Source organism: Sapajus apella, unplaced genomic scaffold, assembly GCF_009761245.1.
Source record: "Sapajus apella isolate SASKATOON/1434 unplaced genomic scaffold, GSC_monkey_1.0 scaffold59, whole genome shotgun sequence".
NCBI classification, from domain to species: Eukaryota; Metazoa; Chordata; class Mammalia; order Primates; family Cebidae; genus Sapajus; species Sapajus apella.
Window position 1 is genome coordinate 5,429,980 of NW_022436999.1, and position 26,975 is coordinate 5,456,954.

The 26,975-nt window shown below is 42.3% G+C and overlaps 1 protein-coding gene, 1 long non-coding RNA gene and 1 pseudogene across 3 annotated transcripts in view; 2 read left to right on the forward strand and 1 right to left on the reverse strand.

Moving 5' to 3' along the window:
* Window positions 1-26,975, reverse strand: part of ARG2 (arginase 2) — a 40,026-nt gene that overhangs the window by 2,592 nt on the left and 10,459 nt on the right. Inside the window, exons 3-7 of the mRNA XM_032245832.1 lie at window positions 7,014-7,191; window positions 3,621-3,780; window positions 2,658-2,752; window positions 2,370-2,474; window positions 1,254-1,390 (exon numbers count right to left, since the gene is read on the reverse strand). Of these exons, the coding sequence (XP_032101723.1) occupies window positions 1,254-1,390; window positions 2,370-2,474; window positions 2,658-2,752; window positions 3,621-3,780; window positions 7,014-7,191 (675 nt within the window). The remainder of the gene's footprint in view (window positions 1-1,253; window positions 1,391-2,369; window positions 2,475-2,657; window positions 2,753-3,620; window positions 3,781-7,013; window positions 7,192-26,975) is intronic.
* Window positions 11,174-11,911, forward strand: LOC116528546. Its single transcript, XR_004259084.1, has 2 exons — window positions 11,174-11,296; window positions 11,620-11,911. It is a non-coding gene; the product is annotated as an uncharacterized LOC116528546 (long non-coding RNA).
* LOC116528545 lies at window positions 14,789-15,376 on the forward strand (annotated as a pseudogene). Its single transcript, XR_004259083.1, has one exon. The product of XR_004259083.1 is annotated as a 40S ribosomal protein S25 pseudogene (transcript).

Genomic DNA, 26,975 nt, shown 5'->3' on the forward strand with positions numbered 1-26,975 from the left:
GTGATCGTGGCTCACTGCAGCTCAACCTCCCGGGCCCAAGCCACCTCAGCCTCTCAAGTAGTTGGGATACCTGGCTATTTTTTATAGAAACAGGATCTCACTATGTTTCCCAGTCTGGTCTTGATCCCCTGGAGTCAAGCAATCCTCCTGCCTTGGCCTCCCAAAGTGCTGGGATTACAGGTATGAGCCACTGTGCATAGCTCCGTGTCTTTTGGAATACAATATTTTAGTAGGGGAAGAAAGAGACAAGCCATGGCCGCTGCCACATGTAAGTGCTAGTGGTTATTAACCCCTGCTCTAAGTGGTGTTTTTAGGAAGCAAAACAGAGAATTAAACTCCCAGGTTCTCTGGCTAGTAACGTAAGGACCACTGGCAACATCTAAGATTGTGGAACTGAGAATCAGATTGGTACTGCCTTCCTTTCTGTACTACCTGAGGTTCTCTCAGGCTGTAGAGCTAAAAAGACCATTTCTCAATGTCAGTTTCTATCCCAACTAGTCAAGGGTTCTCTATATCCCTGAACCTTTCAATCTGGGGTCTCTGTCTATACCCTAGTTCCATCAGGTGGTTACTGAAGCAGTATGATTTGGTAGTTCTTTAAATTTTGAAATAGCTTTAAAATCAGAAGCTTCCTGACAGAATTGGAAACTGCAAACAAGTATGAGTTTTGGGAAAGAGTGGCTAACCCCTTGTAGCCAGTCTTGATAACATAGAATTCATCTTAATACTCTTTCCATCAGCCATTCTCATCTAACTGTATCCCCCTTATTAGAGATCTATCAAGCTGTAGTACAAGACCTACCCTACATAAAGGACCCAAGATATTGTCCAATTTGCAGATTTCTTCAAGCGATCAGCTTTACCTCCTAATTCACAATTCACAGTGAACCAACCTCTTAATGTTAAAGTGCAAATTGTAGCCTTGCCTTCGCCTTATTATCTTAATCTGCCTTTAGATAACTCAGACACAAAGAACTGCATCAGTTTGACAATTTATTCTTGTATTTAATTGTTTAAATATACAATTTTTAACTCACTATTACCTTACCGTAATTTGGTAAGAGCCATGGCCAAACATGACTCTAAAGGACTATATCCTTTTCTTAGCCTGGCCATATAATTTTTAGCTACAAAAGTTTAAACAAAAACAAACTCTGCAATGATGTAGAATAGCAGAAAAGATCTTTGCAGGCAAGAGACTCCAGCATATTTACTTACATAATTAACGGGCTGCAGACCTGGTTGCTACATACCTGTATTGTGTATTTCCTCAGCAATATACATGCCTTCTCGATAGGTTAGTCCTCCTACGACAGGAGTTCCCGTGGCTGGAGCCAGTGTAGGGTCAAATGCATCAATATCAAAACTCAGATGGATTGGTCTTTGTCTCCTAGAAAGGAAGAAGATAAAATAATACTTATCTGGTTGTGCTTGGATACTCATCCTTCTTATGATTGCTGCTGCCTTGATTTTATTGCTGTTAGTCCTGGTACTTTGTTAATAAAGCTGTTAGTAAATTTCCAGACTTCCTATTCTTGGAAGTTACTGAGATTGGCATATTAACTTCCTATATACCACTGCATGATACTGCCATTTGTTCTGCATGCCTCAGGCAGACTAACCCCAATGTAAATTTCTGGCTTACCCTGGGTATTAGAACCTCTTATATTAGTAACTGTCAATAGAGGGATTTCTTCACTTCTAGATGAGATTGGGCTCTGATACAGTCTAACTTAAATTGCCTTGATGTAGGTTACAGTTGCTGTTATTCTCTGAATGTAACAGCAGCTGAAGTGAACTCTTAATTTTAGGTCTGCAGTATTAACATCTTCCATTTCCAACTTCATTATAGCCCACAGTGTCCAATGGCTGAAGCTAACAACCAAGTTTCTTAACAGCTTACAAAATGACATCCTACCAGATAACAATGCTGACATTAATCACCCAGAAGTAAAGACTTGGTGTTGGGGAATATACTCTTAAAACTACCCTTTGATTAGTATTCATCTGCCATCTTTCTATACTGCCAAGATTTGCTTAACATAAAACTCAGATGAAACAGTCGTGAGGCTGGGAAGAATGACACAGTTGAAACAAAGACATAATGCTTCTCATCTGAGAAGATAAGCATTAAAGATGGAGATAAAGAAAAACTCATCAGACAGAGGATCTAGGCAATGATTTAGAGGAAATCTCCCAAAAACTCTAGAGGAAGAATATAACCTGTGTTTCATAATTTTGCCTTTCTGAACTATTTAAAATTATGTGTACATTTTTGCTTTTTATTTTTAAAGTAAAGCTGCTATCCTCAAGAAACAAGGTAAAGTGTGTTACCGGGGTTTGCCCTGACATCAGTTATAGTTACTTACTTGCCAATCAGCAGATCAAATGTTTGTTCCATGACCTTCTGGATACCAAGTCGATCAATATCTCTCATGGAAAAATACTGGATATCATAGTTCTTTAAAATAAAACTGTGATGAGATATAAAGGAAGGAGTCCTTAGTTTAAAGAGCATTTTTAACAAATGTGTATTTGGGGGAGGGAGTGGGTTTGTTGTAGTGACCTACAAATAGGCCAAGTCAAGCATCAGCCTTTCAAATGGAACGTAATTGGCTAGGACAGGCCCTAAATTTAAGCCAAATATGTCAACTTACTGTTCAGGAGGATCCACGTCTCTTAGACCAATATACACAATATTTGGGGAAGAGATACAAGGTTTGATCCAAGAAAATCCTGGGAGTTGTGGTACCTATGAAAGGGAGGAATGGACAGGATTAATCAAGAATTCTTGGTCTCACCAAGATCATCACCATCTGCCTCCCTGGGTATGCAGTCTGCTTGCTTCTGTCATCCAGAGTAAGTTTAGAGCAACACAAGACATTTCATCTGGGAAGAAGTGATACAAGATGGAAATGTTTCAGAAGGGCAGCTGAGAAACACAGAATTGCTTTCTCATGAAGAATAAAATCTCTAAGGTTGTCTTGGTTTCTTATTAACTTACCTAGTAGCAGGAATACTGCTGATTAGCCCTTTTCTGCCCCTTTGCACACTGCTGACTTGTTTACAGATTGGTTCTTGAAGCATAACTTGGTTGCTGTCTCAAGTTGCCAACAGCCGACACAGGACTTCTGACCAATGAATAATCTTTGTACTGTCCTGGTTTGACTTGGTCCCTCACTGAGGGGAGGGATATACAGATTCTAGTCTGTGCCTAACATGGACTCTTATATCTCCTGAACCACTCAGGAAAATATTACCCAGAGGTCATCATGGTTTTATTTGTCTTCTAGATCAGTGTGTCTGAGAGTATGGCCTGGGAGCCTCTAACCAAGAAGTCCTTAGGCTGTGAGTATATCAGTCACGATAGTTACTACCTGCCCCCTGATTTACTTTCTTAAAAGGTTATGAGCCCGCCTTCCCCAAAGAACAGGGACCATGTCCTAGTCTTTATACCCCTAGCATCTGGCAGACTACCTGGCCCATAATAGTGATGAACAAATGAAGGAGTGGTAATCCATACTCAACCCACTCTTCACCAAAATCTTACCAAACTAGACCTTCGACCCCAGCATAACCCTGCAAGCCATTCACCTTTCTTTTCATTTTGGCCCACTGACCTTGTCCTGTAGTTCTCTGAGGAGAAATGAAACTGGCTGTCCATGGAGATTTCCTGATGAAGTGGTAAGGGGTGTGTTGATGTCAGCATGGGCATCAACCCAGATAACGCAGAGGTCTGGGCAGTGTCGGGCATGGCCACTAATGGTACCGATTGCCAGGCTGCAAAGAACAAATAAGAACTTGAAGGCCCTCTGCTTGGCAAACATGACCAATAACAAATGTCCTCAGCCAAAGCAACTTAAACTCTCCGTAGGGCAAAGTCAGGGCCTTGATATAGGCTGGGCTTGGGTGAGGCAAGATCTGTAGTTGTAGTTCCCAAAGGTTAACCTTGAGTGATTTAGACAGGGAGAAATATAAAGCCCTAGAGATTCTAAGCTGGTGACTGGCTATCCCTGAAGTGTGACAGATGTCACTGCTGACCCCAAATCCATATAATTTTATTCATTAGCACTGGCTCAAAAAAGAACCTCAAATATTTGTTCAATGAATGAAATCAAGTTAAGCCAGGCAAGATGGTGTATGCTTGTAATCCTAGCTACTCAGAAGGCTGAGGTGAGAGGATCACATGAGCCCAGGAGTTCAAGACCAGCCTGGGCAACATAGTGACACCCTGTCTCCAAAAATAAAAAAAAATAAAAAAATAAAAAAAATCTAGGTAAAGGATATGATCTGTAGGTAACAACTCACCAAATACTGAAAGAAAAGCTCTTAGAGACATTAACAGGGTAAACCAATTAAAGACCTCATTTAGACCACTGAGTAAAAACATTTAATGCATGTTACCTATTAGCAGGGCATTCAATTTTTTTTTTTTTTTTTTTTTTTTTTTGAGTGTCTTGCTGTGTTGCTCAGGCTGGAGTGCAGTGGCACGATCTCAGCTCATTGCAACCTCCATCTCCTGAGTTCGAGCTATTTTCCTGCTTCAGCCTCCTAAGTAACTGAGATTACAGGCACATGCCACCATGCCTAGCTAATTTTTTGTATTTTTAGTAGAGATGTGGTTTCACCATGTTGGCCAGGCTGGTCTTAAACTCCTGACCTCAAGTGAGCCACCATACCCCCCCTCAAATATTCTTAAGTGTTTTTCTGTTTTTACCTTTCCTTGTCCTCGGGCTCTGCTTACATTAGCCAACTGTCCTGTCTCAGTTCTAAGAATACAGCTGATGAAATGCTGGAAAGCTTCCCAGTAACCAAGGAATTAGACATAGATGGGAAATGCAGCTTAAGCATTTTAGAACTGCAACCATCCTTCTTGGTTAATATAGCATGAAGACAGCTGTTCTAGGCTCCGTGTCCCACAGTGATTGGGTCTTTTGAGGAATAGCATGGTCTAGTGCAAAGGCAGTGGATTAAATCGGAATACCAGATTTTTAGTCCAGGAAGAGCTGTGTGACTGAAGACAAAGCATCTAATTTCCTTAGACTTCAGTTTCCTTTTCTATAAGATAGGGATAATAATATTTGACCTGTGTAAATCAGAGTTGGCTTGACAAGGTAAGGTGTATGTTAAACTATAAAAGGAGCAGTGACCTAAAAATGCCTCTTCTTCAAAATGTTCAACACCTATTCAAGTTAACGCACTTATCCCTTCCTCTCTAGAATTTCAGATTGCCTACATTTTAACATTCAGCAGGAAACGGGTAAGCAGTAACATGGCTGCAATATGGATAGCCACAGGAAAAGAAAACAAGGTCTGTGCTAATCATGTTGATCAGTGGTCCCCAAACAGTGAGACTTGACCAGATGACAGACTAAATAAATTTCCAGAGACCACACTGAGAAAGGAGGCAGAAGACTTGCCCTCTGGTTAATTTAATTGAATGGCCTAGTCATCTCAGTAGGGAACCTGGGTGTGACCATTTTTTTCCCCCTGAGTTTTTTTTTTTTTTTTTTTTTTTTAAACAACTCCCAAGAAACAATCTATCTGCTTCTCCAGATGTAACAAAGATTTCATTTCTGTTCAGTGATGTGAAAAGCTCTCTCAAGCAAGCACCTCGGGGAAAATAATCACCCTAAGAGTCACACTGGATTTGAATCCCAGCTCTACTTCCTGGTTCTAGACCTTGGATATGTTATCTTTTCTTTCTTTCTTTCTTTCTTTTTTTTTTTTTTTTAGGAGACCTGATCTCACTGTTTGCTCAGACTGGCCTCAAACTCCTGGGGGCTCAAGCAGTCCTCCCACCTCAGGCTTCTGAGTAGCTGGGCCTGCAGGCATGCACCACTGTGTCTGACATGGATAAGTTCTTATATATCTGTCCCTCCATGCTTCCAGCAGTAAATGATAAAACCATATCTACCACAGAGCATTGTTAGCAGGATTAACTGAGGATATGTATAGAGTGCTCAATATTCCTAGTACTTAAGTGCCTTTTTCCTACCAAAGACCTTCATTACTTAGTTCAAATCACATTCCCTTGTGAAGTCTTTCTTAGTCCAGTGATAACCTTCCTCCTTTGAAATTCTGCAGAATTACATATTGTTTTATTCCATGTTTTTTTATTTCACCTATGCCTTAAATATATCACCAATTTCACCAACTCTAGCACTGCTGAGAAAATATCAGAACAGTACTCAATAAAGTATATGCTGATTCAGGAGGAGACAAAGGATCAAAGGACTGATTGCATGAGTCACTAGGGTTCATATTATGGAGGTAGAAAATGTATGCATGGCTGGGCACAGTGGCTCATGCCTGAAATCCTGACACTTTGGGAGGCCTACGCAGAAGGATCACTTGAGCTCAGGAGTTTGAGACCAGTCTGGGCAACATGGCAAAACCCCGTCTCCACAAAAACAAAAATGAACCAGGCGTGGTGGTGTGCACCTGTAGTCCCAGCTACTTGGAAGGCTGAGGTAGGAAGATGGCTTGAGTCCAGGAAGCGGAGGTTGCAGTGAGCCGAGATCACACCACTGCACTCCAGCCTGGATGACAGAGCCAGACCTTGTCTCAAAAAAAGAAAGAAAATGTATTACATGCCAAAGGGGATTTCTAACAGGTCTATTAGCAGAAATACTAACAAAAACTCCCAAATTCAGCCTATTGATGGATCTTTCTAATTCTCCAAAGTCATAAGATAGTAAGCTTTCTCAAGTAAGCTTTCCAGGAGACAAACATGTAATACAGTGTCTAGAAACCTTGCTTAGTGTACCTCTGAACTTGCTGTCTCTGAATGTATATGTTCTTACTATACAATGTGTCATACAAAGAAAACTACACGGTGCTGCTTTAGCAGCTCAGCATCTTACACATTTAAATGCCATTCATTTTAATATCTACCTTAAAAATTTCTGTAGTGTGTTTTTCTCCAGATGAGGAAACAGATAAAGAAGCTAAGTGATGAGCCCAAAGCACCATGTAATCCAGCCCCTCACCATCCCTGGCTCCCAGCTTACCTGTGGTCTCCTCCCAGTGTGACACAGCTATAGCCATCTGACACAGCTCTACTAACCACCTCAGCCAGTTCCTGGTTGGCAAGACCCACTGAGCGTGGATTCACTATTAGGTTGTTGTAGAGATCATCTTTGGGGACTGGAGTAAAACTCAGATCTCCAAAGTCTTTTAGGTGGCAGCCTGGAAACAAATGAAGGATGACAAGATGAATTTTCTGTGCTATCTCCAACTCTTACTCACCTGGGCCACAATGATAATATGTGACAAAGTACACATCATAATCATTTTGTCACAGTAAAATTTTAAGTGTCAAATGATTGTGGGAAAGTTATCTTGAGCCTATTATAAACACTGTTTTGCAGATGTTGGAAACTGAAACCAAGAGATGTTGATTGACTTAAACTAACGATAAAAAAAAAAAATGGTAACAATTAGACCTCAGATACCCAGAGTGATCAAGTAGAAATATCAAAAAGAACCAGCAATTTTAAAGAAAGTAAGAATTTTTTAAAGTACTATTAATTTAGCAAAAATATACAAAGAGATTCTCTTTTTTTAACTTTTTAAGAAATGGGGTCTTGCTATCTTGCCCCAGTTGGTCTTGAACTTCTGGCCTCAACTGATCCTCCTGCTTCAGCCTCCCAAAGTGCTGGGATTATGGGGATGAGCCATCATGCCTGGCTAAGAAATTCATGTTATAAACTTTTATAAATAAAAAGCCAGTCTGAAACATCCTAAAAGAAATATCTAACATTTATTGATGACTTACAAGATCCCAGGCATTGTTCTAACTGCTTAACATAAATTCTTATTTAAGACTCAGAACAATTCTGTGAGGCAACGAAAATGTGCCTATTCTGTGGATGAGGAAACTGAAGCAAAGAGAAGCAACCGCCCAAGTTCACACAGCTGGTAAGTGCCAGAATCAGGATCCAAATCTAGGCCATCTGGCTCCAAAATGTGTACAGGTTGAGTGCTCATTATCCAAAGGCTTGAGACCAGAAGTTTTAGATTTATTTTTTTCAGATTCAGATTTTGGAATATTTGCATGCGTGCTTTCTCTTGTGTGCGCGCTCTATTATTTGTAGAGACAGGGTCTCACTGTGTTGCCCAGGCTGGTCTCTAACTCCTGGACCCAAGTACTTCCTCCAGGATGGCTTTCCAAAGTACTAAGATTACAGGTGTGAGCCACCATGCCTGGCCTAGTTACAAGCATAATACATAACACTATTTTAAGTAAGGTTACTAGAGTAAGTTAACTGCTATAGCAACTCCCCCAAAATAATGGCTCAAACATAGTTTATTTCTTCATTTAACATCCAGGGTGGGTATTCCAGGTCAGCAGGAGGCTTTCCTCCATACAGTAATTCAGAGACCTGACTTGGGGCTCCCATACCTAGGGCTTTGCAATCTGTGTGGCTAAGTCTAGGTCTCCCCAGGTTCAAGCAACAGGAGAGAAAGAATTGAGAAAGCCCATCTGCTCTTTCCAAAATCCTGGCCTGAAAGTGGCACATTACTCCTGCCTACTTTTGGCATTGGCCAGCAAACGCAGGTCTAGCTTATGTCCAGAAGAGGATGAGAATGGATTTTGGTGGACAGCTAGCAATCTATGCCTCAATGAGCACTTTTTTATTCTACTGCTATAATCTTTAAGAACAAAATATGAAAGTTTATGTTGCTCTAGGATTACAAATTTATATTAAACTATTCTAGTTAATTACAGAACTGAATCAACAAATATATGATGCCCTCCTGATGTCACCTCGTAAGAGCTTTCTCTTCTAATGCCCACTGTGCCAATAGTATTGAGGTAACCAAAGGACTGGAAGAGCAGAACTCTAGTTCTAGGATTATCTGAACCCTGGTTCTAGTATGTTGTAGAGAACATGAATTGTAACCCATCTGCTACAATTATTTTTAAGAGGAGTGAGGAGGATGATGGGAGGTTAACTTTTTGTAAGAGCAAAATGAACTGAGTAATATTAAAACTATTCCTTTTTTTTTTTTTTTTTTTTTTGAGATGGAGTCTTGCTCTGTCACCCAGCTGGAGTGCAGTGGCACGATCTTGGCTCACTGCAACCTCTGCCTCCCAGGTTCAAGTGGTTCTCCTGCCTCAGCCTCCCAAGTAGCTGGGATTACAGGCATGCACCACCATGTCCAGCTAATTTTTGTATTTTTAGTAGAGATGGGGTTTCGCCATGTTGGTCAGGATGGTCTGAAACTCCTGACCTCAAGGGATCCTCCTGCCTCAGCCTCTCAAAGTGCTAGGATTACAGGGGTGAGCCACTGTGCCCAGCCATAAAGCTGTGGCAAATTTCCTTATCAGAGTACTGTGGCAAATTCTTCTGGTTCATCGGTTTTAAGAAATGGTCTCACTAGTTTTTCAAGAATCTTAGGGTAATGGCAAAAAATGCAAGCATTGTAATGTGTAAGGAATATGTGTCTGGCTGTTATGCCTGAGGGAACTTTTTCTTTCTCTAACTGCATCAGATCAACTCATCTGTAAGTCCAGGTCAGGTGACACCTAGTATTTCATTGCTGCTCTGTCTTCTAAGAGGACATTGTAGGACAACAGGAGCCTGAAACTTCAAGGAGGTGCTCATGTCAAACAGACTTGGAACCATTGTGAAAGTCTCTCATTTTTCACCTGCTGTTTATACACTGGCACAGCCTCGTTGCTTCTCTCCCAAGTACTGGTAATAAAATACACTGAGTACTACTCTGATCTTTCAGGCCGAGATGTTACCTTTGGCCTTGATAAACCTATCCAGGCCCTACTGGAGTGGAACAAGAACACAAGTACATCAACAGAATGATGCAACCAAGCAGCAAGGAAGAAATCAAAACAGCCCTACCGGACCTAAGCAATATCTGTGGCTAGTGAAATATCTCTATTTCAGGGCTAGTGAGTAAATTCCTGAAAGAAGCCTCAGACAGGAAATGGATAGTAATTGTCTGCCTCTACACACCACACTGTGCTATGCACTCTGCAATATGTGTTCATTCTCACATCCTCTGCTGGTATCACTATCCACACATTGCAGAGGAAGAATTTCACCAATGGTAAATAGCTCCAACCGTTTAACAGCAACTGAATCACCCTTTGGTTAGAGACTCATATACGATTACATGATGAATAAGCAAGTTTTTTTTTTTTTTTTTTTTGGATAGCATAAGGCTATCCCATTCTCCCTACTACTGTGACCCCAGTTGCTACTAGGGCTCCCAGCAAGTCAAGAGAGATGGTTTTCAAAATGGGCTGACATACAGGAGGATCTGCTGAGCCACAGGCAGCCCATTGGCAGAATTGCAGACATGGAGAAAAGCCAGGGGCGTCTTACTGTGCAGTTTTTCCAAATTGTTTCTAAATAGGATAGAAATGTTTGTGACTTGTCAGGAACAAGTCAGTGAAATCAGGAGAAAAACAAAGACTCTGCAACCTCACTTGTGCTGACTGGGTACTAATGGCTTTTAAAGTTATAGACTCAAATAATGTATGTGGCAGATTTAGCCTCACACAAAAGGAATTCCTGGATTTTAGTTTAATTTTGCATTCTATTTTTTTTGAGATGGAGTTTTGCTCTTTCACCCATGCTGGAATGAAGTGATGCAATCTCGGTTCACTGCAACCTCCACCCACCAGGTTCAAGCGATTCTCCTGCCTCAGCCTCCCGAGTAGCAGGGATTATAGGTGCCTGCCACCATACGCAGCTAATTTTTGTATTTTTACTAGAGATGGTTTCGCCATATTGACCAGTCTGGTCTGGAACTTCTAACCTCAGGTGATCTACCCGCCTGGGCCTCCCAAAGTCCTAGGACCATAGGCATGAGCCACCTCACCTGGCTGAATTCCTGGAAATTTAAAGGGATGCAACTGCTAATTCTTAGAACAAAGTTGTACCTGAAATACTAGCTTGTTAAAAATAAAGTTGCACATCCCTCCTCTCCCCAGGGTGAAGTGGAGGGTGCTGTGGTGAGCTGGCCCTCCAGAACTGTAGTGCTGCTCTGCTGGAGGAGTCAGACTACCATGACATCGTAGGGAAGGAGGGCAGATTTTTTTTGTAGTTGTTTTCTTTAATTTTCTTTACCCCCTTCTTAAAGAAAGTTCTTTTCTTTAATTTTACTTTAAATTTCTTTACCCCCTTCTGGGGTACATGTGCAGATCTTGCAGGATTGTTACATAGGTATACACATGCCAAGGTGATTTGCTGCCTCCATCCCCCCCCACCTCCCCGCCACCTACTTTTTTAGTAGTTTTTAATTAGGGTATGGGAGGGGTAAGGAGGTTTTCTTTTTTTTTTTTTTTTTTTTTTTTGAGACAGAGTTTCACTCTTGTTGCCCAGGCTGGAGTGCAATGGCGCGATCTCGGCTCACCGCAACCTCCGCCTCCTGGGTTCAGGCAATTCTCCTGCCTCAGCCTCCTGAGTAGCTGGGATTACAGGCATGCGCCACCACGCTCAGCTAATTTTTTGTATTTTTAATAGAGACGGGGTTTCACCATGTTGACCAGGATGGTCTCGATCTCTTGACCTCGTGATCCACCCGCCTCGGCCTCCCAAAGTGCTGGGATTACAGGCTTGAGCCACCGCACCCGGCTGGGGTAGGGAGGTTTTCTATAAACTGTATCATTTTCTGCTGAGGGTGGAGTGTCCCATCCTTTTAATCAAGATGATTATGATTTTGACTAATAAAAAAGACTTTTTAAAAATAAAGTTACAATGTTACTAGAAGTCTAAACTGGAGGGTGGGGGAGGATAGGGGATGCTGGGGTTAATTCAGGCCATTTGAAGTAAGTAGAATTTCTCTTATCCATAAAATGTAATTTGGGTAATAACCTTTGAAGAGACTGTTATTTATGTAAACTCATTTGGTTACTACCAATAAAATGCAGAGATCTGAATTTTATTTGGTGCATTTAACTCCCAAAGGCTATACAACCTCAAGAACCATGTCTCTTTTTTTTGAGATAGTCTTACTCTGTCACCCAGGCTGGAGTGCAGTGGCACAGACATGGCTCACTGCAGCCTCAACCTCTCAGGCTCAAGCGATCCTCACGTATCACCCTCCAGAGTAGCTGGGACTACAGGCATGTGCCACCACACCTGGCTAATTTGTATTTTTTTTTTTTTTGTAGAGATGAGGTTTTGCCATGTTGTCCAGGCTGGTCTCAAACCCCTGGCCTCAGGCAATCCACCTACCTCGGCCTCCCAAAGTGCTGGATTACAGGTGTGAGCCACCGTGTGCCCAGCCAAAGAACCATGTGTCTTGAGATACCTGTCCCAATATACTTCTTCAGAGTCCCAGAGGAGACAGCCCCAACCAGCCCTTGTAACATCTCCTTCCTCCCTACTCTGCTCTCATGTCTCTGCAACAGGCAGGTTTTCTCAGAGACAGTGAGGACCATGACCGAGAAAGACAGGGGCAGGACCATGACTAAGACAGGGGCAGAGATAGTAGCACTGGGGACTCAAGGAAAGTGACTGTGAGGATCGGCGACCAGTCACTTCGGCGTAATATATCTATCTAACATACACCAGCATTAACCTCAAGAGCAAATGGTACAAACATAATGTTAATAGATGCCTTTGAATGAATGTGATCCTTGAGTTACATACACACACACACACACACACAAAATACACACTTGAAAATTTAGTTCGAGATATAACCGAGATGATTTACCACATGAGTTATATGTTTCCTGCTAATTGGTTCTCCAGCTACATCTGTCCTTCTTGCCTAAGGAGAACAGATGCTATCATCTTCTAAAGATAGGTTTTGGAACGTACACCACTCTGAACCAAGCTCATGTCAACCCTCTGAGCACATGTAGACCATGATGAGCCACCTCAGGCTTTCTCAGACTGTCAGCTGATGGCACCCTAGCAACCTGGTTCCAGCACAGGCAGGGGTAGAGGCAAGAGGAGGGTTGCTCTGACTTCATAAAGTCGCATAACCATATCCATTCAGAACGAGACTGTTGAGCTCCTCTGACAAGAAAAGATCTGCTGTTGTTAACATGTTGACAAAACTTCAATCCTTCCAGTAGCTAGCCAGAAGAAGAAATAGCAACAGTCCCCAGGGAAAAAATACTGTTGTTTAGAGCATGTGATGTTTAAAAATTGTTTACACCTGGGTGCGGTGGCCTACACCTTTAATCCAGCACTTTGGGAGTCTGAGGCAGGTGGATCACTTAAGGTCAGGAGTTCGAGACCAGCCTGGTCAACACGGTGAAACCCTGTCTGTACTAAAAATACAAAAATTAGCTGGGTGTGATGGCATGCACCTGTAGTCCCAGCTAATTGGGTGGCTGAGGTGGGAGAATCGCTTGGATCCAGGAGGCAGAGGTTGCAGTGAGGCGAAATCACGCTACTGCACTCCAGCCTGGGCAACAAAGTGAGACCCTGTCTCAAAAAAAAAAAAAAAAAAAAAAATTGTTTACACTCAGCCTTGTTCCAGAAAGGATTTAAATGAAGACACATCAGGCTGACAACTAGAGCTTTGCAAGTTACCGGTCCCGATGGGTAGCTCCCTGCCCTAGACCCTGGGCTAGCATCCTGGTGAGTCTGCCCAAGAAACCTAAAACCAAACAGATTGCACCGCATTCCATACTACTCTGGGCCGAAAGCACTGACTACTCAGACAGCCTGTTAGCCAAACACTATACCAGATGCAAAGAAAAGAACTCCTGTCATCTGCCCCCTGACTTCCTAGGAGAGTCCAGATCTCTAGTCAGGTTCAGTTTCTAAACTTGTCCTACCTCACACAGTGGTTTCAATGAGATAACAAGGAAAGACCTGACACATGCTGGAGATTACAGATTAGTTCAACTGCATGAGGCATCTCTGTGGTTTTTCTCCACACCCTATCCTTTTTCTTGAAACTGATGGTGTAACCTCAGACTTACCAAAATTTGTAATATTGCTATGTCATTTTGATACAACAGTTTCTGATGAGAAGTAGCAAACAGGCTGGGCATGGTGACTCATGCCTTTGGGATCCAAGGCAGAAGGATTGCATGAGCCCAGGGTCCAAGACCAGCTGGGGCAACATAGCAAGACCCCATCCCTACTGGGAAAAAAAAAAGTGACGAACAAATGCAGGCCCACTGATTTCTCACTGGAATGGCTCTTAAAGAGTCCTGCTCTCACAGTTCCCTATGAAAAAAAATAAAGGCAAGGCCAATTAAATCTTAGAATACCACTTTTCTGAAATCCCTAACCACAATGCCACAACCTGCTGTGACTCAACTCTTGGGTCACACAGAAAGGTGTTTTCTACTTCTTTTTCTGTGGTGTGGTTCTCTTCTCTTGGGGTAGAGAAGGGAGCCAGGAAGAAGCCATTTTTCTTCCCTTCAAAGCTGAGCATTACCACATATATTTATTCTCAATACCAACAAGGCTTGGCCATTAATAGGGATAAGTAAATTTATTCAAAAATTAATTTTTTTTTTTTTTTTTTTTTTGAGACGGAGTTTCGCTCTTGTTACCCATGCTGGAGTGCAATGGCGCGATCTCGGCTCACCGCAACCTCCGCCTCCTGGGTTCAGGCAATTCTCCTGCCTCAGCCTCCTGAGTAGCTGGGATTACAGGCACGCGCCACCATGCCCAGCTAATTTTTTGTATTTTTAGTAGAGACGGGGTTTCACCATGTTGGCCAGGATGGTCTCTATCTCTTGACCTCGTGATCCACCCGCCTCGGCATCCCAAAGTGCTGGGATTACAGGCTTGAGCCACCGCGCCCGGCCCCAAAATTAAATTATTTAAGCCAACCACTGTAATCTCTTAGGTTCTGCCTCTGAATTGTGCTATTTTGGAATTAAAGGAACAATGCAGCATCTGTCTAAAGTAACTAGAGGCCAGCCTTACTTGAAAGAAAGCAGTCATTATCTACTGATGTCCTGGTTTAAAAATATATTTCAGCCTTTTTGTCCGACATCTTAACGCGGTTGTAGTGTTCGCCGCTGCTCTCCGAGCTTCGCAATGCCGCCCAAGGACGACAAGAAGAAGAAAGACGCCAGAAAGTCAGCCAAGAAAGAAGAAGTGGTCCAAAGGCAAAGTTCGGGACAAGCTCAATAACTTGGTCTTGTTTGACAAAGCTACCTATGACAAACTCTGTAAAGAAGTTCCCAACTATAAGCTTATAACTCCAGCTGTGGTCTCGGAGAGACTGAAGATTCGAGGCTCCCTTGTCAGGGCAGCCCTTCAGGAGCTCCTTAGCAAAGGACTTATCAAACTGGTTTCAAAGCACAGAGCTCAAGTAATTTACACCAGAAATACCAAGGGTGGAGATGCTCCAGCTGCTGGTGAAGACACATGAATAGGTCCAACCAACTGTACATTTGGAAAAATAAAACTTTATTAAACCAAAAAAAAAAAAATATATATATATATATATATTTCAAAAAAGGGCGCAATAACTCACCGTTATTACCTACTAGCGTTTTTTGTTGTTGTTGTTGGAAACAGGGTCTGGTTCTGTTGCCCAAGCTGGAGTGCAGTGGTGTGATCTCAATGCACTGCAACCTCCATCTCCCAGGCTCAAGCCATCCTCCCACCTCAGCCTCCCAAGTAGCTGGGACTATAGAAGCGTAACACCACACCCAGTTAATTTTTTTGCGGGGAGGCTGGGGTAGAGATAGGGTTTTGCCATGCCAACCCAGGCTGGTCTTGAATTCCTAGGCTTAAGTGATCCACCCACCTTTGCCTCCCAAAGCGCTGGGTTTACAGGTGTGAGACATTGCACCCGCCCCCACTAGCATTTAGCTTGAATATGTTTATTAACTGGTAGCCAGCCACCTTGCAAGAGTTAAAGTTTGATATGTGATAATTATCCTTTGAGTCATACATTTTAAAAGATCTGGGAGACCAGGTGGCTTTTTAGTAGCAGATCATTTTCAGAGAAACCAAAATACTGGTCTGGGAAGACTCATCATGGGTTGTGATGTAAATGAAATTACAGGAGAAAGCAAAGATGCTTTGCTCCCTTTTTTCCTTCAACAAAAGTATACTGTGTGCCTAGCACTCCACTAAATCACAGGGATGCAGAAATAAGGTATGGTGCAGACTTCAAGGAGCTCACAGGCTGGTGAGATGTCAGGCAGGGAAAGTGGCAGCCCAGCCGAGTGCTAACGGCTGTGAACCAGCTGTGCAAAGGGTGTGGCAGGAACAGAGACCCAGAAAGAGAAGGGTCAGGAGAATGTCACAGAAGCAGCAATATCTGAGTCTGGAAGACATTAGCCAGGAATAAGAGAGGAAGAGGAAATGCTTACCAAAGAGGCAGAGAATACCTTCAGCCCTATAGAACAATGCATATTTGCCCTGGTCCCAGAGTTCATCCAGAGGACTGCAAAGAGAGGTGGCAGGAGGAGGGGGCAAGGCCCAGACCCTAAATATGGTGGGAACAACCAGGGTTTCTAAGCCAGGAGGACACATCAAATCTGCATTTTGGATCTAGTGCTCTGTAGAAAATGGCCTGGAGGCTGGGTGTGGTGACTCACACCTGTAATCCCAGCACTTTGGAAGACCAAGGTGGGCGGATCACAGGGTCAGGATTTTGAGACCAGACTGACCAACATGGTGAATTAGCCAGGCATGGTGGTGTGCGCCTGTAATCCCAGCTACTCAGGAGACTGAGGCAGGAGAATCACTTGAACCAAGAGGCAGAGGATGCAGTGAGCCAAGTTCGTGCCACTGCACTCCAGTCTGAGTGACAGAACAGGACTCCATCTCAAAAAAAAAAAAAAAAAAAAAAATGACCTGGAGAAGCAGAGTGCCCCAGGAAGCTAAAGAAAGAAATGAGAGGGAACAGAAAGATTCCAGCAATAGTTAGAGAGGCGTGGGAAGGGAGGGAGAAGATGATATGTTCAGTTTGGGATATGTTGACATTGATGTTTTAGAGACTATCCTGTTGAAAGTACATGGAGACAAGTTAATGGATGATTCTAGGTAATAGTCAGTGGCTGACAGTATCAGTTAAACGTCAACTCTGATGAAGTATATATCTCCATAGAACATGTCATAGGGCCGGGCGCGGTGGCTCAAGCCTGTAATCCCAGCACTTTGGGAGGCCGAGGCGGGTGGATCACGAGGTCAAGAGATCGAGACCATCCTGGTCAACATGGTGAACCCCGTCTCTACTAAAACTACAAAAAATTAGCTGGGCATGGTGGCGCGTGCCTGTAGTCCCAGCTACTCAGGAGGCTGAGGCAGGAGAATTGCTTGAACCCAGGAGGCGGAGGTTGCGGTGAGCCGAGATCGCGCCATTGCACTCCAGCCTGGGTAAAAAGAGCGAAAACTCCGTCTCAAAAAAAAAAAAAAAAAAAGAACATGTCATAGGATACCACAGGGATCCAAACAGAGAAATTCTGCAAACATATGACTTAGATTCCTGTACAAATAAACTGCAAAGAATAAAAAAAGAGAGAGAGAGACCTATAAAGGTCTTATAATATAAAGCAATATGGACCTTATTTGAATTCAACTCAAACTTAAAAACCACAAAAGAAATTTTTAAAGTATAAGTTAATCAGGCAATGTGAACAATACAAATTAAAAATTAAGAGGCTTAATTCTCCCTGTTGAAAATACAGAGACCTCCCTTCCTTCCTTTCATTTCATCATTTCTCTGTCCTTTTCAAATGTATGTGATTCTCTGTAATGACTAAATAAGCCTCTCACCAGTCTGACAACCCAGGAATGCTTCCTGAAGGACCCAGGGAGCCATCTCCCAGAGATGCAAACATTTAGTGAGGTAGTGCCTCAACCTCTCAGTTCCCACACAGGGGAAAGGGCCTAACTGCCCTGACTACAGATCGGGGGCGCCTTGCTCCAATTTGCAAAACCACCTCCTCTGTTAAGATATGAGAAGTTCGTTTCCCCTCTGGGTGGTCATGATAAAGGATACACTGTGTGTGATAAAAGGTGCTGTCAGGTCCATGAAACAAGATGTCTGATTTACTTCAAAATGGTCTGGAGGTGGTTAAAAAACATTGCCTGATATTGGTGATGATGCTGGCTGATGGATATATAAAGTCAGTTATGATACCGTCTCTACTTTCATTATGTTTGAACACTTCTGTAGCAAAAAGTTAAAAAGATAATATACATGGAAGATATCTATATGCAGGTTTGGAGTTAGGAGGAAAAATAAGCATTAAAGATAAAGTTTTGCTAAACAAAGTGGCTCACATGTGTAATTTCAACATTTTGGGAGGCTGAGGCGGAAAGATTGCTTAAGTCCAGGAGTTAGAGACCAACTTGGGCAACATAGTGAGACCTCATCTCTAAAACAAAAAGAAAAAAAAAAATAAGCAAAATTAACTAGGCATGGTGACACAAGCCTGTGGTCTCAGCTACTTGGGAGACTGAGGTGGGAGAATTACTTGAGCCCAGGAGGTAGAGGCTGCAGTGAGCCAAGATTACGTTACTGCACTCCAGCCTGGGTGACAGAGCAAGATCCTGTCTCAAAAAATTAAAAAAAAAAAAAAAAAAAAGAACTTTAGGTGCCATCAGCATACAGGTGACAGTGAAGCTGTGGAAGTAGAATGCCAATCAAGACAGGATAAAGCAGGAGGATCAAGGACAGAATCCTGAGAATACTGACATGTAAGGAGTAGGTAGAAATAGAGGATATAGGCCAGATGCAGTGGCTCACACCTATAATTCCAATGCTTTGGAAGGCGGAGGCAGGAGGATCACATGAGGCCAGGAGTTCAACACCAGCCTGATCAACATAGTGAGACCCTGTCTCTAAAAAATAAATAAGTTAGCTGGGTGTGGTGGCATGTGCTTGTAGTTCCAGCTACTTGGGAGGCTAAAATGGGAGGGTCGCTTGGGCCTGGGAGGTCAAGGCTGTGGTGAGTTGAGATCGTACCACTGTACTCCAGTGTGGGTGACAGAGTGAGACCCTGTCTCAAAAAAAAAAAAAAAAAAAAAAGAAGAAGAAGAAAAGAAAGAAAAGAAAGGATCTAGTAAAGGAATTTGAAGAGTTAAAGCCAAGAGAGAGTAGTGTTGGTTTCAATGCAAAAAAGCAGGGTTAGTAGTGTAAATAAGGTGAATGTTATACTGTTCATTGTATTAGAAAGTAGGTCAGATACTGCAGCAATACTAGGTTTATTGGAATGATGGCCCATGAAGCCACATTATAACAAGCTGAAATGTGAAAGGGCAACGAGGAAGCCAGGAAATTGGCTCTGAAGAAAAAATAACTAGACAATAGCTAGAAGGCCACCTGAGGTCAAGGGGGATGGTCAAGGGTTGCACAATTAATTACAGGGACAGGAGAGAAAAGCCACAACAGGAGGGGAGAGGAGGGATAATGCTGGAACAGGAACCATCAGAGGGGATGGGGTCTAGAGCATAGTGAGTGGGCACTGCTGAATGTTAGTTGTCCAAAATCCATTCTTCCCTTTTCCCAGGGAGAACAAGTTTTTAGCTGGGAGCATAACCTCTTGGAATAGACTACATTTACTAACCTTGCTTGTAACTGGATGTGGCTACTTGAACCACTTCTGGCCAATAGGATAAGAAGTGTCTGGCAACAACTTCTTGGGAAGGGAAGGGAACTGCCTTTGCCCCTTCCTTTGTTCATTTTTCCGTCCTGCTGCTGAGGCCACAACCATCTGGCGTCATTAGGCAGAGGCCTTGCCTGTGGCACCAGATAAGAATCTAGGTCTGAGCTTAGAGGAACAGAGCTGCTAAACCGGCTCTGGACTACTTTTCAAACTGCTTACTTGAGAGCCAAATAAACAATTTTTCTTTCAAGCCACTGTTAATTTCGAGCCCTTACCATGGGCACTCTTATCTATGACATCCATTTCGATGGCAAAAACTGCAATTACTTTTGCATCAACGTAATACAGGAACTAGACCCTCATCCTCTGAGGAGGGTGTTAAAGGTTCTTTGTCAATACAACTGATTTGGAGGATGACAGGGAGAAAGTTGGAGAGAGTCCATACCTGCGTTGGAAAAGCGTGAGCTTGAGGATCATGAGATGGCTATCGTGGGAAATGCAGGAAGGAAGACACCAAGAATGAGGGCTAAGCTGGAGGTGATGATCATGCATTTATGTTGATTTTTTAAAAAGATTTTTGAGCTGGGCACGGTGGCTCAAGCCTGTAATCCCAGCACTTTGGGAGGCCGAGGCGGGTGGATCACGAGGTCAAGAGATCGAGACCATCCTGGTCAACACGGTGAAACCCCGTCTCTAATAAAACTACAAAAAATTAGCTGGGCATGGTGGTGTGTGCCTGTAATCCCAGCTACTCAGGAGGCTGAGGCAGGAGAATTGCCTGAACCCAGGAGGCGGAGGTTGCGGTGAGCCGAGATCGCGCCATTGCACTCCAGCCTGGGTAAAAAGAGCGAAACTCCGTCTCAAAAAAAAAAAAAAAAAAAAAGATTTTTGAAATTATTTACATTTTAAGTGACATTTACAAATTTAAGTGACATTTACAAATGATCACTTTTAAATGGACTTTCTGTAAGAATGTGTAACTCGAGCTGGGTGGAGCCCACAGCAGCTCAGCAAAGCCTCTGCAGGCAGACAGTGACTAGGCTGCCTCCTCGCTGGGCAGGGCAGCCCTGATAAAAAGGCAGCAGCACAACGGAAACTCATAAAGACCTAACTACCTGGGACAGAGCACCTGGGGAAAAAAAAAGGGGAGTTTATGAGTTCTGCTGCAGCAGACTTAAACGTACCTGCCCGGCAGTTCTAAATGAACAACAGAGATCACAGCTCAGCACTTGAGCTCCTATAAAGGACAGATGGTCCCCTCAAGCAGCTCCCTGACCCCCATATATCCAAAGAGTCACCTCATAAAGGAGAGCTCAGACTGACATTTGGCAGTCTTTATCTTTATCCTTCTGGGACAAAGATAGCAGAAGAAGAAACTGGCAGGAACCCTTACTGTTCTGCGGCCACTACAGGTGATCCCCAGGCAAGCAGGGCCTGGAGTGGACCTCAGCAGTCCTAAAGCATAGGGGCCAGACTGTTAGAAGGAAAACTAAGAAACAGAAGGAAATAACTTCATCATCAACAAACTGGACGGCCACTCAGAGACCCAATCTGAAAGTCAACAACTTCAAAGATGACAGGTGGATAAATCCACAAAGATGGGAAGAAACCAGCGCAAAAAGGATGAAAGCACCCAAAACCAGAACACCTCTCCTCCTACAAGGGATCACAACTCCTTACCAGCAAGGGAACAAGGCTGGATGGAGAATGACTGTGATGATTTGACATAATCAGGCTTCAGAAGGTGGGTAATAAGAAATTTCTGTGAGCTAAAAGAACATGTTCTAACCCAATGCAAAAAAACTAAGAACGTTGAAAAAAGATTTGATGAAATACTAATGAGAATAGACAACTTAGAGAGGAATATAAGTGAACTGATGGAGCTGAAAAACACAACACGAGAACTTCATGAAGCATGCACAGGTTTCAACAGCCAAATTGACCAAGCAGAAGAAAGGATATCAGAGGTCAAAGATCAACTCAATGAAATAAAACGAGAAGGCAAGATTAGAGAAAAAAGGGTAAAAAGGAATGAACAAAGTCTCCAAGAAATAAGGGACTATGTGAAAAGACCTAATCTACATTTGATAGGTGTACCTGAATGTGACGGAGAGAATGAATCCAAGCTGGAAAATACTCTTCAGGATATCATCCAGGAAAATTTCCCCAACCTAGCAAGGCAGGCCAATATTCAAGTCCAGGAAATACAGAGAACCCCACAAAGATATTCCTCAAGAAGAGCAACCCCAAGGCACATAATCGTCAGATTCACCAGGGTTGAAATGAAGGAGAAAATGCTAAGGGCAGCCAGAGAGAAAGGTCGGGTTACCCACAAAGGGAAGCCCATCAGACTCACAGCAGAAATCCTACAAGCCAGAAGAGAGTGGGGACCAATATTCAACATCCTTAAAGAAAAGAACTTTCAACCCAGAATTTCATATCCAGCCAAACTAAGCTTCATAAGTGAAGGAAAAATAAAATCCTTTGCAAACAAGCAAGTACTCAGAGATTTCATCACCACCAGGCCTGCTTTACAAGAGCTCCTTGAAGAGGCACTAAACATAGAAAGGAACAACAGTACCAGCCACTCCAAAAACATACTAAATGGTAAAGAGCATCAACACAATGAAGAATCTGCATCAACTAACAGGCAAAACAGCCAGCTAGCATCAAAATGGCAGGATCAAATTCACACATAACAATATTAACCCTGTAAATAGACTAAATGCCCCAATCAAAAGACACAGACTGGCAAATTGGATAAAAAGCCAAAACCCATCGGTGTGCTGTATCCAGGAAACCCATCTCACATGCAAGGATACACAAAGGCTCAAAATAAAGAGATGGAGGAGGATTTACCAAGCAAATGGAGAGCAAAAAAAAAAAAACCAGGAGTTGCAATTCTCATCTCTGATAAAATACACTTTAAACCAACAAAGATCAGAAGAGACAAAGAAGGACATTACAAAATGGTAAAAGGATCAATGCAACAAGAAGAGCTAATGATCCTAAATATATACACACCCAATACAGGAGCACCCAGATGCATAAGGCAAGTTCTTAAAGACTTACAAAGAGACTTAGACTCCCACACAATTATAGTGGAGACTTTAACACCCCATTGTCAATATTAGACAGATCAACCAGACAGAAAATTAACAAAGATATCCAGGACTTGAACTCAGACCTGGATCAAGCAGACCTAATAGATATTTACAGAACTTTCCACCCCAAATCCACAGAATATACATTCTTCTCAGCACCACATCACACCTACTCTAAAATTGACCACATAATTGGAAGTAAATCACTCCTCAGAAAATGCAAAAGAATGGAAATCATAACAAATAGTCTCTCAGACAGTGCAATCAAGTTAGAACTCGGAATTCAGAAACTAACTAATAACCACACAGCTTCATGGAAACTGAACAACTGGCTCTTGAATATTGTCTGGATAAACAATGAAATGAAGGCAGAAATAAAGATGTTCTTCGAAACCAATGAGAATGAAGACACAACAAACCAGAATCTCTGGGACACATTTAAAGCAGTCTCTAGAGGAAAATATATAGCAATAAATGCCCACAGGAGAAGCAAGGAGAGATCTAAAATTGACACCCTGTCGTCAAAAATGAAAGAGCTAGAGGAGCAAGATCAGAAAAACTCAAAACCTAGCAGAAGACAAGAAATAACTAAGATCAGAGCAGAACTGAAGGAGACAGAGACATAAAAAAACCTTCAAAAAATCAATAAATCCAGGAGCTGGTTTTTTGAAAAGATCAACAAAACAGACAGACCACTAGCCAGATTAATAAAAAAGAAAAGAGAGAATAACCAAATTGATGCAATAAAAAACGATAAAGGGGATATCACCACAGATTCCACAGAAATTCAAACCATCATCAGAGATTATTACAAACAACTCTATGCACATAAACTAGTAAACCTGGAAGAAATGGATAAATTCCTGGACACTTGCCTCCTCCCAAGCCTAAACCAGGAAGAAGTTGAAACCCTGAATAGACCAATAACAAGGTCTGAAGTTGAGGCAGCAATTAAGAGCCTACCACCCAAAAAAAGCCCAGGTCCAGATGGGTTCACAGCCGAAAACTACCAGACATACAAAGAGGAGCTGGTACCATTCCTTCTGAAACTATTCCAAATAATCCAAAAAGAGGGAATCCTTCCCAAATCATTTTATGAGACCAACATCATCCTGATACCAAAACCCGGCAGAGACTCAAAAAGAAAAGAAAACTTCAGGCCAATATCCACAATGAACATAGATGCAAAAATCTTCAATAAAATACTGGTAAGCCGATTGCAACAGCACATCAAAAGCTTATCCACCATGATCAAGTAGGATTCATCCCGGGGATGCAAGGCTGGTTCAACATACGCAAGTCTATAAACGTAATTCACCACATAAACAGAACCAAAGACAAAAACCACATGATTATTTCAACTGATGCAGAGAAGGCCTTTGACAAAATTCAACAGCCCTTTATGCTAAAAACCCTCAATAAACTAGGTATTGACGGTACATATCTCAAAATAATAAAAGCTATTTACGACAAACCAACAGCCGATATCATACTGAATGGGCAAAAACTGGAAGCATTCCCTTTGAAATCTGACACTAGACAAGGATACCCTCTCTAACCACTCCTATTCAATATAGTACTGGAAGTTCTAGCCAGAGCAATCAGGCAAGAAAAAGAAATAAAGGGTATTCAAATAGGAAAGGAGGAAGTCAAATTGTCTCTATTTGCAGATGACATGATTGTATATCTAGAAGACCCCATCGTCTCAGCCCAAAATCTCCTGAAACTGATAAGCAACTTCAGCAAAGTCTCAGGATACAAAATCAATGTGCAAAAATCACAAGCATTCCTACACACCAATAACAGACTTAAAGAGAGCCAAATCAAGAACGAATTGCCATTCACAATTGCTACAAAGAGAATAAAATACCTAGGAATAGAACTAACAGGGAATGTAAAGGACCTCTTCAAGGAGAACTACAAGCCACTGCTCAACGAAAAAAGAGAGGACACAAACAGATGGAGAAACATTCCATGTTCATGGTTAGGAAGAATCAGTATCGTGAAAATGGCCATACTGCCCAAGTAATTTATAGATTCAATGCTATCCCCATCAAGCTACCAATGACCTTCTTTACAGAACTGCAAAAAACACACCTTAAACTTCGTATGGAACCAAAAGAGAGCCCGCATAGCCAAGTCAATTCTAAGCAAAAAGAATAAAGCGGGAGGTATCACACTACCAGACTTCAAACTATAGTACAAGGCTACAGTAATTGAAACAGCATGGTACTGGTACCAAAACAGAGATATAGACCAATGGAACAGAACAGAGGCCTCGGACGCAACACAACATATCTAAAACCATCCGATCTTTGACAAACCTTACAAAAACAAGCAATGGGGAAACAATTCCCTGTTTAATAAATGGTGTTGGGAAAACTGGCTAGCCATGTGCAGAAAGCAGAAACTGGACCCCTTCCTGACACCTTATACTAAAATTAACTCCAGATGGATTAAAGACTTAAACATAAGACCTAACACCATAAAAACCCTAGAAGAAAATATAGGCAAAACCATTTAGGACATAGGCGTAGGCAAGGACTTCATGACCAAAACACCAAAAGCATTGGCAACAAAAGCCAGAATAGACAAATGGGACCTAATCAAACTCCACAGCTTCTGCACAGCAAAAGAAACAGTCATTAGAGTGAATCAGCAACCAATAGAATGGGAAAAAGTTTTTGCAGTCTACCCATCTGACAAAGGGCTGACATCCAGAATTTACAAAGAACTAAAACAGATTTACAAGAAAAAAACAAACAAACCCATTCAAAAGTGGGCAAAGGATATGAACAGATACTTTACAAAAGAAGACATACATGAGGCCAACAAACATATGAAAAAATGCTCATCATCACTGGTCATTAGAGAAATGCAAATCAAAACTACATTGAGATACTATCACACGCCAGTTAGCGATCATTAAAAAATCTGGAGGCAACAGATGCTGGAGAGCATGTGGAGAAATAGGAACACTTTTACACTGTTGGTGGGAGTGTAAATTAGTTCAACCATTGTGGAAGACAGTGTGGCGATTCCTCAAGGACCTAGAAATAGAAATTCCATTTGACCCAGCAATCCTATTACTGGGTATATATCCAAAGGATTATAAATCATTCTGCTATAAGGACACATGCATACGAATGTTCATTGCAGCACAGTTTACAATAGCAAAGACCTGGAACCAACCAAATGCCCATCGATGATAGACTGGCCAGGGAAAATGTGGCACATATACACCATGGAATATTATGCAGCCAGCAAAAACGATGAGTTCATGTCCTTTGTAGGGACATGGATGAACCTGAAAACCACCATTCTCAGCAAACTGACACAAGAACAGAAAATCAAACACCACATGTTCTCACTCATAGGCGGGTGTTGAACAATGAGAACACATAGACACAGGGAGGGGAGCATCAGACATTGGGGTATATTGGGGGGAAATAGGGAAGGATGGTGGGGGGTGGGGAGTTGGGGAGAGATAGCATGGGGAGAAATGCCAGATATAGTGAAGGGGAGGAAGGCAGCACATCACGCTGTCATGTGTGTACCCATGCAACAATCTTGCATGTTCTTCACATGTACCCCCAAACCTAAAATGCAATTAAAAAAAGACTTAAAAAAAAAAAAGAAAAGGCACTCAGTGACAGAAATTTTGTAAAAAAAAAAAAAGAATGTGTAACTCAAACATTTGCCAAGTATTTATCGGATCCACACATATCCTTAGAAAGGTTTTCTGTGTAGTCTTCATTAACACAAGTCTTTGAGAATGTTTCACTTTCACTGGAGGATCGTGAATACATTTCACAGTAATGAAGCTACAGAGTTCTTATGCAGTGCATTCGTTATAAACTATAAATAACATTTCTATTAAAAAGAAAGCTGGGTAGTACAGTTTCTTCTTTTGCAGTAAGAGCCGAGGAGACTGAGAATTTGATTGGACAATCTAAGATTCCGGTTTTATATGGCAAGAAATGAGGTTCTTAATTACTTCTGAACTCTACTACTGACCTTGGGAAAGTTTCTTAACCTCCTCAGGTCATGCTTTTTTTTTGAGACAGAGTCTTGTTTTGTTGCCCATGCTGGAGTGCAGTGGTGCAATCTTGCTCACTGCAACCTCCGTCTCCCGGTTCAAGCGATTCTCCTGCCTCAGCCTCCACAGTAGCTGGGATTGCAGGTGCCCCACCACCACCACGCCTGGCTAATTTTTGTATTTTTAGCAGAGATAAGGTTTCACCATGTTGGCCAGGCTGGTCTGGAACTCCTGACCTCAGGTGATCCACCTGCCTTGGCCTCCCAAAGTCCTGGGATTACAGGCATGAGCCACCACGCCCAGCCCC